The sequence below is a fragment of the Condylura cristata genome, unplaced genomic scaffold (genome assembly GCF_000260355.1).
Source record: "Condylura cristata isolate star-nosed mole 26May11 unplaced genomic scaffold, ConCri1.0 scaffold00003, whole genome shotgun sequence".
Classification (NCBI taxonomy): Eukaryota; Metazoa; Chordata; class Mammalia; order Eulipotyphla; family Talpidae; genus Condylura; species Condylura cristata.
The window spans coordinates 74,898,095-74,909,964 of record NW_004567104.1 but is presented as its reverse complement, the minus strand read 5'-3'; the positions used below and the strand labels follow the sequence as shown (position 1 = coordinate 74,909,964).

Genomic DNA, 11,870 nt, shown 5'->3' with positions numbered 1-11,870 from the left:
TTACCAGGAATTAAGGCAGGAGGGCTATGGATATAAAAGGGGTGACAAAGGGACACTGCAGTAATGAAAACCCCTGTGTCGCTGTCGGAATCAGCAGCTCCACTTTATTGTGGTACCATTAGGAGGAACTCAGTAAAGGCCCATGAGCTCTACTACTTGTAACTGTATGTGACTATATATGTATCTCAAAAGCAAAAAGAGAAACTGGGGGGAAATGGGAGGGGACAGGAAGCTAAAGTAAGAAAACAAAGAGGTTAAAGAAAGCTCAAATATTTTAGACTTAGTCCTAGTTGTGCTTTATTGCTGTGATTCTCTATCTTTGATCTCTCAATATTATACATTCATCATTTTTTTAAAATTAACTTGTGCAGACAAGAACTGGGTGCAGACCAGAGGTGCAGGGGAGGTGAGAGGACTCACCAGAGGCAGAAGGGAGAGCAGAACAAGCAGATCTACTGAAACACACTGCTGAGGGTAAGCAGTGGATGGGACAGGAGAGCTCTGCTGCGCCATGTGGGTCACTCTCTGGCTGGTTGGGGACTGAACTCTTGCTCCAGTGGCTGGTGATAGCTTGACAGCGCTTTCTTTAACCCCTCCACCACCATGGAGGTCCTCCTCATCACTTTTAAAGCTTTTATTCACAGTGATTTTATCCTCCTAAGGATAAAGGACTAAAACATTTTAGCAACACAGAAATTTCGTGTATATTCTTCTTACCAGGTGCTAATTCATGCTTAAATAACAGACAAAAGACTTGTTGAACTTACACAAGGTGGGACCTGTTAGCTGGGGTTTTATCTTTGCCTTTCTTTTTTTATGGTGAGTTATTTTTAATAAGAGGTAAATAACAGAGGGAAACTAATGAATTAATGGAGAGTAGTGGCAGGACTAGTATATTTATTTTCAATAATATGAAATTATCTCAAAGTGGCCTCAACAACAGCAATTAGAAAAGACAAATCATTAAATATGCTGAAAAATGTAACAAGAGTGAATATAAGAAACCATTCTGGTACACATACTTTGCTTTCCAAATTGAACCAACAGCTGAGTCTACGTTTACCTTCTAAGATTCCAAATGATGATCCTTGTCCCCTTCTTACCCATGATAGCATCAAGTTCTGCCAGTAATTTCTGTTCCGTAGAAAATAGAGAATGTTCCAGAATGGCAGCAAGGCTTGCTTTTGATTCTGCTAAATTAATCATCTGTCGTATAACCTAAGTTAAAGACTTAACCAACAACATAACTCAGAATTAAAATATGGAGACAAATACAAATATAAGTAACAGAAAACTACTTCCTAAGTTATTTTCAACATTTTGAAATGGAGGTCTGATTGTCAATGAATCAGAAGGATGAGGACGAGCAAGCAGGTTCATTATCATTCCTAACTAATGTGATGGTTTCCAATATTGAATGTGTTTACTCGGAAGGTATTTTCTTGAAGCTATCCTACTTCTCACGGTCAATAGTGAACATGTCCAATTTCAAGCCAGACCACAAATCCTACTAGAAAACAGCAAGTCTGGAATAAAGAGGAGCGCGACAGCCACTTAACAAGACGCAAGGACTAAAGTTGAGAATTCCCACAGGTTCCAACAGAGAACAGAAAGGGAAGGGACACGCTCTCAGGGCAGAGGAGAGGCAACGAAAGAAACCGGAGGGTGGAAAAGACGGGGTCCGGAGGAGGACAAAAGAAAGGGTGGGGCGGCTCAGAGCATTTCTTCGTTTCTTCAAAATCAAAGGATATGGTGCTTGTTGAACGCCACTATTGGGACAATAACATGCTCTGCTTTTATAACTTCCAAGTATGTCTGAGACAAGAAGCCCACACTCATGCTTTCTCCATTTTTGGTAAAAACAATCGCATCTTTACCCAAACGCATCGAACCAGACTTGAAGCCATTGCCGTACAACCCAACCGGGACGTGACCACTCATGGTGACTTTGTCACTGAAGCCAAAGCTAAAAAGGAGAGAAAAGTTTCTTAAGTAAGTCATCTTTTCATAAAATTCATAAACTGAAGTACCAAACGAAAGGCCTGAGTCTGAGCGCCAGCCTCCCCGTCACCCTTTCACCGCGGGTAAGGGTAAGCCATCCGGGTGTGTTTCCCCAGCTCAGGTGAGGGAAGTAAAGCTCGTCCCAGAGACACAAGTCGCACACACTGAAGCTGGGAACTGATCGCCAGCACATCTGACTGGGCCGTCGTCTGAGTCTATCTTGTGAACTCCTCGAGTTTGATGCTTCGCGTGGCCTCCGCAAGCCCAGTGCAGTGTGACTTACTGACGGGGCCACCTGGCCTCTGGGCAGCAGGAAGCATGTTTGCAGGCCTTGGCCAGTGTCCCGCCCTGACCTGTACCGGCACGATGTCCGGGTCCCCTCATACTGGCACCCCCTGGAAACGTGCCATGCTGGCAGCCCACTGGGCTGGAGAACCTAAGGCCTTAGCACTATTTTATGTCACTTCCTCATCTTCTTATGAAGAATTACCAAGGCCCAAGTATTTTACCAGAAATACTGGCTAAAATTAACTTATGCTGCAATATAAATAACTGATCTCAACGCACTACAACTCTAATGGAAGGGGGAATTTTAAGTAAGTTAGACGGGGAAAGTGATGGGGAAGGCAGGGACTGCTTAAAAATCCACCTGCAGTGGAAAATGATGGAAGACAGAGAATAGAGCACACTGTGGGCTTGGTGTTTTATTTAAAAATAAATAACATGGCAACAAGTATGACACCTACATCTGAGTAGGTAAAAGCAACGATTTCAAGAAATGTGACGTTTCTACATACCTTAGCATTTTATGTAATTTATCTGCAGTCATTCCATTCCCGTTGTCAGTGAATGTCAAGCACGTCTGTTTGTTTATCACTGTTTTGTCAATCCATATCTGCTTAGCATTCACATCAGGATCATAAGCATTATCTGGAACACAGGTTTTGAGATAAAAGTTTGACTTTGCATTTCAAAGAAGAGCAATTAATTAGTTCAGAACAATCATGTAACAAGCAACAAAATGCTATATTTTAAAGAAACCTAACATTGAAGTGTTTTGGAACTCCCGAGATCTGAAGCCTTGAAAGCCTGCCCAGGGCTACCCCCCGCACTGCGCCCTACAGGGTGAATGCTCCCCAGGCCCGACACTACTAGGGAGGGACCGATGCACTGCAGAGTGCAACGCAAGAAAAGTCACTGCAGGGAAGATAAGTGACCAGGACAGAGAAGTCTTCAGTGCAAAGAACCAGCCTGGCTACCTCAGGGAGTGGGGTCAACCAGCACTGCGAGCTGCCTCGGATGCGCGTGCCCGGTGACCGAGTATGAGAGAACACTCACACTTCCGGCTGAGCTACGCGCACAGGTGGAGGTTTACCTTCTATGGAGCTCCTGACATTGTGACTCTCTCCATGTAACCAAAGTTTCTGGTAACTTTTACACTTTTATGGCCTCTAAGTAGTACCCCTGCCAATTAAATCCTTATTTAACCTTCTTGCTTCTCTCAGAGCAAGAAGAGGACAAAAGAAAATGAAAAAACTTCAGTAGTAGCAGGAATAAAATCAACTCATAGTCTAGGATCCAGCTGATTGACTAAAATTATTTTGAGGTATACTTCAAATGCTTCTCAAGCTATCCTGCCACAAGGCAGCCTACTATTTTAAATCAGTCTTTTTTATTAACCACTTTTGAAAAGATGACTCATAAAAAATTTAAAATCTGGTATGACACAAAGAGTATCCTGGGGCCCTCCCTGGTGGCGCAGCGGGTTAGAGCACAGCACTAAGAACCTGAAGCCACTTCAGTATGAGTTCAATCTCCGCCCTGGAGGTGACCCTCATGGCGCGGCAGACCTCTCCCGACCCGCCCACTGCTCCCCTCAGCAGTGTACTTGGTCAGTTAGCCTGTTCTGCTCCCCACTCTGTCTCGGGGGAAGCCTCTCACCGCCCCTGCACCTCTGGCCTGGATCCCAGTTCTGTATGCACAAATAAGTAAAGCTTAAGGAGTATCCTGAAGTTCAAGTGTGCAGCATTATATATCGGAAACAGCAATCCCAGGCAGGGTAGCTCCTTTGGCTGTGACCGACAAAGAATCAGCACATCACAGCACAGCCACTCTAGGGGTTAAGCAGAAACCACTCCGAAGATGGAGGTCTGGAGTTCCTCAGTCCCTGAGTATGGTCCTGAAGAAATTCCGAATCACATCTTTAGCACATGCAAAAGCGCAACGTAGTTAGAGGCAGGACCAAAGTACAGCAGGGAGAGGCCCCGGCAGGCAGAGCCAGGGCGGAACAGCTCAAGGCCAGCAAAGGGCGTCTGGCTTGGACAGGGTGCAGGAGAGGCTGCTCACTCCGTGTCTTTCCAATACACGGCTCAGGGGCTCCCCGGGTGTTGGCTCAGCAGCCCGGACAGCAATTCCTAAGCCACCACGCCCCTCGACCGTGTTTTATTAGCCCCAGGAGCACACTGGTGGGGTCTGCCATCCCCCGTTCACAGCTTCTTGCTTTCTTCTACATTAGCCACGGCCTGCAGGTTGGGGCGGGCACTGCCTTCTTTCCTCTGAGCCTTTCCTGGCCCTTCCTGGGCTTTCCGAGCACTGGCGGGCAGTTCCTGGGGCCCTCGTACAGCTGACCATTCGATTTTTTTAGGCATCACCCTCCCTGCCCTGTCTAGCAAAGAAAAGACGGTTTTGCCAAAATTCCTTCTTTTTTCTTCTCGCACATTTAAGATGAACTCTTCCAGGATAAAAAAATACTTAAGAATTTCCAGGAATGTATCTTCCCTTTATCTATTTCTCTAATATATGTCCAAATTTAAAACTCATATACAAAAATTTTCCCAAGATAAAAATCATGATACATAATGGTAATTTATCGCAACCTTGCCTTATTCCAAATTACAATATTAAACTATAAACCTATTATCAACACATATATATAACATATAAATATCTATTATTTGTAACCCTACACTTTGATAATTCCATCTGCTGGAGAAAATAAGAATCATCACAAATCTAACATAATTCTCCTGTGTATTAACCTCAGAGCAATTAATCCACTGTTACACATACTTTTGCACTATTAAAAAGATAGTAATTTTGGGGGCCTCCCTGGTGGCACAAGGAGTTAAGACTCAGCACTGTCAAGTTATCTGAAGCCACTGCAACATGAATTCGATCCCCAGCCAGGCGCTGACCTTGAGGGCGCAGCAGACCTCTCCTGTCCCCGCTGCTCCCCGCAGCAATGTATTTTCAGTCCATCTGCTTATTCTGCTCCCCACTCTGTCTCTGGTGACTCCTCTCACCACTTCCCCACCTCTGCCTTCTAGCTCTTGCATGCATGAATAAATAATTTTTTTTTAAAAAGAAACCATAAGGCTCTCCCTGATGGTACAAAAGGTTAAAGACCACATTATGAAGCTCCCCAAAGCCAATGGAGCGTGAGTTCAACCCCTAGCCAGGGAGCTGACCCACAATGGCACGGCAGACCTCCTGACCTGCCCGCTGATCCCCTCAGCGGTGTACTTTGTCAATCTGCCTGTTCTGCTCCCCACTGTCTCTGGTGAATCCTCTCACCCATCACACCTCTGGCCTGCACCCCAGTTCTATAAGCATAAATAAATAAATCTTAAAAAAAAAAAAAAGAAACCACAGTTCTCTTTTTTGCAGGAAAAGTGAGTAGTGATTAATTTGAATAGCTGTTATGCAGGTAACCTTTACCAATGATGCCATCACTTGATATATTTATTAGTTTATATAAAAAGTATACCCGTGTACTTTTTAAATAAAGAAAATTCTAATTTTCAAATGCAAGCAACAGATTATATATACGACATGCCAATTTACGTACCTATTAATTCAGCAACTGCACTGAACGGCCAAGTGTGACTAGTAGAATTTGTATGTAAAAACTTCGGGCAAAGCTGAAACAAACCAATGATTCATATGAATTAATTCAGATTTTACATTTAAGAACAGAAACCAAAAGAGACAAAGCAAAAGTCACTTAACCACTTTCTTCAAGATTTACCTGGAGACATAACCCAGAAGGATAATAAAGTTTCTAGAAGTCAAGGCTGTAAGCCAACTAAATAATTTATTCATCCTGCCTCAAAACCTTTGCCTCGTTGTGTCCACCAATCCAAACCCAGGTATCATAAACTGCCCAACTTCAAAGTTACCTACTGCAAAACTACTGCAAAATTATTCAGCCAAGGAGATTCCCTGGTGGCGCAGTGGTCAAGTCTCAGCACTGTCAAGCTATCACCAGCCACTGAGGACAGAGTTCAATTCTTAGCCAGGGACTGACCCACAGGGCACAGCAGACCTCTCGCGTCTCCCCGCTGCTCCCCTCAGCAGTATGTTTCAAGAAATCCGCCTGTCCTGCTCCCCACTTTGTCCCTGGTGAATCCTCTCACCTCACCCTCACAACCCTGGCCTATACCCCAGTTCTTGCATGCATAAATAAACCTTAAAAAAAGATTTGGAAAGATTCCTGATTTGGAAATCAGAAATGTTAGTTGCATTTTTAGGGTTTACACATGGACAGTAATCCACTGCCTGCAAGTTCAACTCTAGTGAACATGGGGTCATAATAAAGTTTAAAGATGCTGACTTCCCAACAGATTGTCAGAAAAACCTGTTGATCAATAAGCAAAGCTAAGCCAAACACACTAAGGGGGAGACATCCACTTGACACAATAAATAAATCTTAAAAAAAAAAGATTTTTATTTATTTATGCATGCAAGAACTGGGGCACAGGCCAGAGGTGTGAGGAGTGAGAGGATTCACCAGAGTGGGGAGCACAAAGTACACTGCTGAGGGGAGCAGTGGGTGTGTGAGGAAAGGTCTGCTGTGCCATGTGGGTCACCTCCCTGGCCAGGAATCAAACTTGTGCTGCAGTGGTTTCAAAGAGTTTTGCAGTGCTGCATTTAAACCCACTGCATCACCAGGAAGGGCCCAATTAAAAAAAAAAAAAAAAAAAACACTCAGCCAAGTCCCCAAAATATGATGTAATTTTCTAACCTCCCTGTGAGCCACAACTAAGACTGTGTCAAGTGGATGTCTCCCCCTTAGTGTGTTGGGCTTAATAAGCTTAGCTTTGCTTAGTCGGCAGCCTACACTTTATTATGACCCCATGTTCACTAGAGTTGAACTTGCAGTCAGTGGATCACTGTCCATTTATAAACCCGTAAAATGCGACTAACATTCCTGATTTCCAAGGAGTTTATATCTAATTTTAGTCATGGTAAAACAATGTGAATATGCCCATCACCCTAATGCGATATATAGGGAACTCTAAATGCCTGATACAGACCAAGACTTGAAGATTTCATTATGTGGGGAATTTCTCAGAAAGGAGGCTTTCTTGTGTTCACTTTGAAGAAAGTCTCTTTATTTATGGGAGAAAAGAGAGCGGACTCCAGGGCTTAATGAGCAGTACCCCAGAAATGTGATTGGCGTCTAAGTCAGCAGAGTGTCTGCAGTGCTGGGCCTGTGCCACTAGGGGTCAGGAAGAGGCCTGCTTTTCCCTTGGTCCATCCTTGATTTTGGACAATCCCCAAATATTTGTTCAACAAAATGCTGAAGGACATGGTGAGAAATGGTATTCTGCAGAAAACCAGTCTTCAAGCTGGAGTAGATGTAAAAGGGACATTCTATGGCACACACCTAAATCACTCAGCCTTTCTAAGGCACAAAGTTTCTAATAAAAATCAACATCCAGATCTTTGTCTCGTACATTTGCCTTTTCTCAAATGATCATGAGTATGTGCCAGATGTTCAGCCATCAGGAAGACCTTCCCTCCCTTGCACAATCCTCAGCCCACCACAGATGAAGAACAGGCGCCTCACCCATTCTACAATTACTGAGGGGCATGGCCTTGGATGTAAAACTCGTGACTACAAAGGGAGGAGAGGATCAACCTCCATAAATAAGCCCTTAGTTTCTGTTTCTGCACTATTTTGCACTTTTCTGATCAGCATGAATTCTGGAGTTAGAAAAACAGGGTATTTTGGTTGACTTTTCAGGAATGCCAAGCTCCATTCCATCTATCCTGAGCAGGAAGGAGTCCCAGGGACGCAGAGGCACAAATGAGAAATAATGAAGCAACAGCTTTCGGGATATTTACACATAAGAAGTTATTTTCAACAATTTTAAATTCTCATCTCCTGAACACATCATTCGCTGCAAAGAAAACAGCCTTGAATCGTGAAAACAATGTAATCTCTCCCACATCCCCGCCCCCACCCCAGCGCACCCACAAAGCCGATGTGGAACATTTTTAACTAGGTATGTGAAGATCTGGGGTAAGAAGTTTAACCTTTGTGCTTCAAGTTTTGCAATCTATGAGAATAGGATGCAATACCAGTCTATCAGGTTGGGAGAACTGCCTTAATAGCTGTAAGTGCTTTAAGACATCTGAAACATTAAGTATTTTAAGTCTGTTCTAAAAAGTTAAGGGGCCCTCCCTGGTGGCGCAGCAGGTTAATGCGCAGCACTAAGCTAAAGCCACTTCAGCATGAGTTTGATCCCCGCCTGCCCCCGGAGGGGAGGTGACCACGTGGCGCGGCAGACCCCTCCTGTCTCCCTGCTGCTCCCCTCAGCCATGTACTTGGTCCATCTGCCTGTTCTGCTCCCCACTCTGTCTCTGGTGAGTCCTCTCACCACCCCTACACCTCTGGCCTGTACCCCAGTTCTGTGTGCACAAATAAATAAATCTTAAAAAAAAAAAAGATTATTAAACCGATAAATTTCAAGTGTACTTATCACAATAAACAAATACCAAATGAACAAAGGGAACAATTTGATACTCCTGTATCTCTCTTCTGCTGGGTTTCCAGAAGAATCAGTCAGCACCCAGGATTACATATGGCAAGAGATTAGACTGAGCGATTTCTAAAGTTTTAGTTGGTTCTTTTACACTTGTGGCAAGCCTCTTCTTATTTTTGCTGTTCTCACTTTTTCAAAAGGTACTCACAATTTGCTTTTAGTTTTATAAACATACTTGTTTTATGATCTACCACTTCCATTTTTAGGTCTATAGATGTGACATAGATAGGGTGTCCCCCCTCCACCCTGACTCCTTCCTAACTGATCACACAACATGGAAGCCCACTAAGGACTAGCTCTACTCACCTTCCTTGTCAGCTTTAATGTCTTAACTTGGAAATGAAAGCGAAGGCTAACCAACTCCAGACATCTGAGAATGAGGTAAATTAGAAATCAAAAACACAAAGGAAAAGGAGCATATAGAAAATAGAAGTAGCACAGTGAGCAAAAGAATATATCAAAAAAATACTATGATTAATATGCCCAGCAATAAGCACAAATATTTTGTTCAAGAAAATTCTGAAAAGGCATAAGTGAGTAAGACCACACTAGTGACCATTTAAGACATAAGAGAAAGGTAGGAGGATCAAGGGGAGGAAATTCCTGAAAAGGAAAGAACAATGATAAGACAAGCAGGAGATAAGAAAAGGAGAGGGAGGAAATTTGTTGAATGAGAAATTTCTCCAGATCTTAAAAGACTTGCGTTGCCAGCCAAAGTGTGGACACAACACCACAACGCAGAGGACTGTTAAACAACAAAACATGCTTTTACAATTTTGAGAAATAATTTCTAATCTAAATCTATAAAAGTAAGTCAAGTCATATGTAAAGAGCAAGTGATCTCGGCCCTGTATAAGATTTGCTCATCTAATGGTTCTCAGGCACCAAGTGAAGTCATTTGCCCAAGGTCATCCTCAGGGAGGGTCTCCTGAGTCAGGGTTCACTCGCTCAAGTCACTAAGCTAAATGCTTCCATGAGAGGAAACCCCAAAAGAGGAATACAGAGGGTGGGGATATAATGAAAAGGGGAAGGAAATTTCTAGAAAAAATAATAAAGGGAAGTCCCTTTATCAAGCCAACAAAACTGACAAAATACTGGGTGAGCTTTAACACCTCTGGAAAGGATTTTCCAGTTCTCTCAAAGTTTTGATGAAATAGAGATCAGTACAGAGAAAAACCAAGCAAACAAAACACAAATCAATTATTAACTTTAAGGGAAACAAAATGCTGTGCAGCAAAGAAATCCCAGTATAGTTCTGGTTGGCTTATTTATGAATAATGGTAAGAGTAATAACAGATTACACAGTAAATGAACTCCCTCCCACCACCATCCCCTCTTCCCCAAACAACAAAACGGAAGCAAAAACCGAAATTTTAAAAAAGTTTTCATCACTTCTCATTCTATTCCAGAGTCCCAATTTCCTAAATAACTTTTAAATTTGCATATATTATGGCTGTGCCTTAGCTTTTTGATAAGCTTATGATTTGGACAAACACATGAATGCATTAATTCCTAGACCCTCTCCTAATGCAAGCATGAAGGCTCTCTACGAAAGAATGAGCATGGCTATGGACCAAAGACATTTAACTGATAGAAATGTCTATTTCACGTTAACTTTCACGTGTTAGAAAATACTATTTTGATCCTTTCCAGCCATTTATGAATCATTTTTAGCTCCTGGGCCATACAAAAACAGGTGACAGGCTGCATTTGGCCCATCAGCTGTAGTGTAGTGTGCCAACTCCTGCCCCAAGCACTGAAACTGATGGAGACACCGTCCAGAAGCTGCAGATGGGAGATTTCATTTCCAAACAACACACATAACTCAAAAGAAAGATTCAGCACAAGGACAGCTGCTACACCCAGAGAGCCAGCTCGCAATACACCTCTGAAGACTTGTTTTGACCCTTTGCTCCCTTTCTCATGACAATCTTCAAGACTCAGCACCAGTAACGCCGGAGGGGCCAGGACTCCAAAGGCAGAAAGGGCGAAACCCCTTTACTCCGCTCCCCACTACAGACTTGTGGGCCAGAACCGTGCACAACCTGGGAGAGGAGGCACAGGGAGGGGCTTTTGTTTTATTTTACTTTTTTAAAATGATTTATTTATTTGTGCATACAGAACTGGGGCATAGGCCAGAGGTGCAGGAGTGGTGAGAGGGTTCATAGTTGGAGTGCGGAGCAAAACAAGCAGATCCACGAAGCACACTGCTGAGGGGAGCAGCGGGCGGGTCAGGAGAGGTCTGCGAGCTAGGGCTTTATATTTTGAACAAGACATGGCCAGACTTTTCAGCATCTAAGGCCATTTGGAAAGCCCTGATTCAAGCAGGTGTGGAGCACAACAAAGTTAAAAATCAGAGTTGTGCTCTCTGTTCAAACTACTTTAAAGACGGTCTCGTTCAATAAATGAGTTATGTAACCAAAGGACTTTCACTCAGACACGGAGAAAACTCTTGTATCACTAGGAATCACTAGGTTCCCTTCCCCAAAAGAAAAAGAGGCACACATAGCACGGGAATACAACTAGCTGATTATTTAAAAACCTAACTCTAACAGTCAAATGTGAAACTCAACAGTTAAGAACATGCAGTCAAGTCAGGTCTAACTTCACACCCCTTGGCGAGGAAAACCAGAAAAAAGTCGGACAATACCGACGCAGGCACGAAGTGGGCTAAAATCAATTAAAGAACTCACAGGGCAAAGGCACCGTCCTCAAAACTAATGGCAGCACCACCACCACTAGAGTCCGACGCAGTGGCCTGCTCGGGAGCTGGGGCGCCGGGACGGCCCGCAGACCACCACCGACTTTCTGGGGGACAACCCGGGAGGGAAGCCACGCCCACATTTTCGGACGCGGGGTGGTGGCTCCTCAGAGGTCCCAGACTCGGGATGACAGCACAGCCGAGCGTTTCCCAGAACTGGCCGCGACCGACGGGACCTAGGGGCTGGGAGGCGCAGGGGAGCTCGGCGACTCTGCGATCGCGGCCCGAGGGTCTCATGGGGGGAGCGGTGGGCACTCGCCGGGAGCCCAGGCTCGCGG

The 11,870-nt window shown here is 44.1% G+C and overlaps 1 protein-coding gene across 1 annotated transcript in view; it reads right to left on the bottom strand.

Annotated features, from left to right (window-relative positions):
• Nucleotides 1-11,699, bottom strand: part of MORC3 (MORC family CW-type zinc finger 3) — a 37,646-nt gene extending 25,947 nt beyond the window's left edge. Inside the window, exons 1-6 of the mRNA XM_004675365.2 lie at nucleotides 11,525-11,699; nucleotides 9,138-9,201; nucleotides 5,849-5,921; nucleotides 2,799-2,931; nucleotides 1,752-1,966; nucleotides 1,064-1,211 (exon numbers count right to left, since the gene is read on the bottom strand). Coding sequence (XP_004675422.1) covers nucleotides 1,064-1,211; nucleotides 1,752-1,966; nucleotides 2,799-2,830 — 395 coding nt within the window. The 5' untranslated portion in view covers nucleotides 2,831-2,931; nucleotides 5,849-5,921; nucleotides 9,138-9,201; nucleotides 11,525-11,699. The remainder of the gene's footprint in view (nucleotides 1-1,063; nucleotides 1,212-1,751; nucleotides 1,967-2,798; nucleotides 2,932-5,848; nucleotides 5,922-9,137; nucleotides 9,202-11,524) is intronic.
• Between the last annotated feature and the right edge of the window lie 171 nt (nucleotides 11,700-11,870).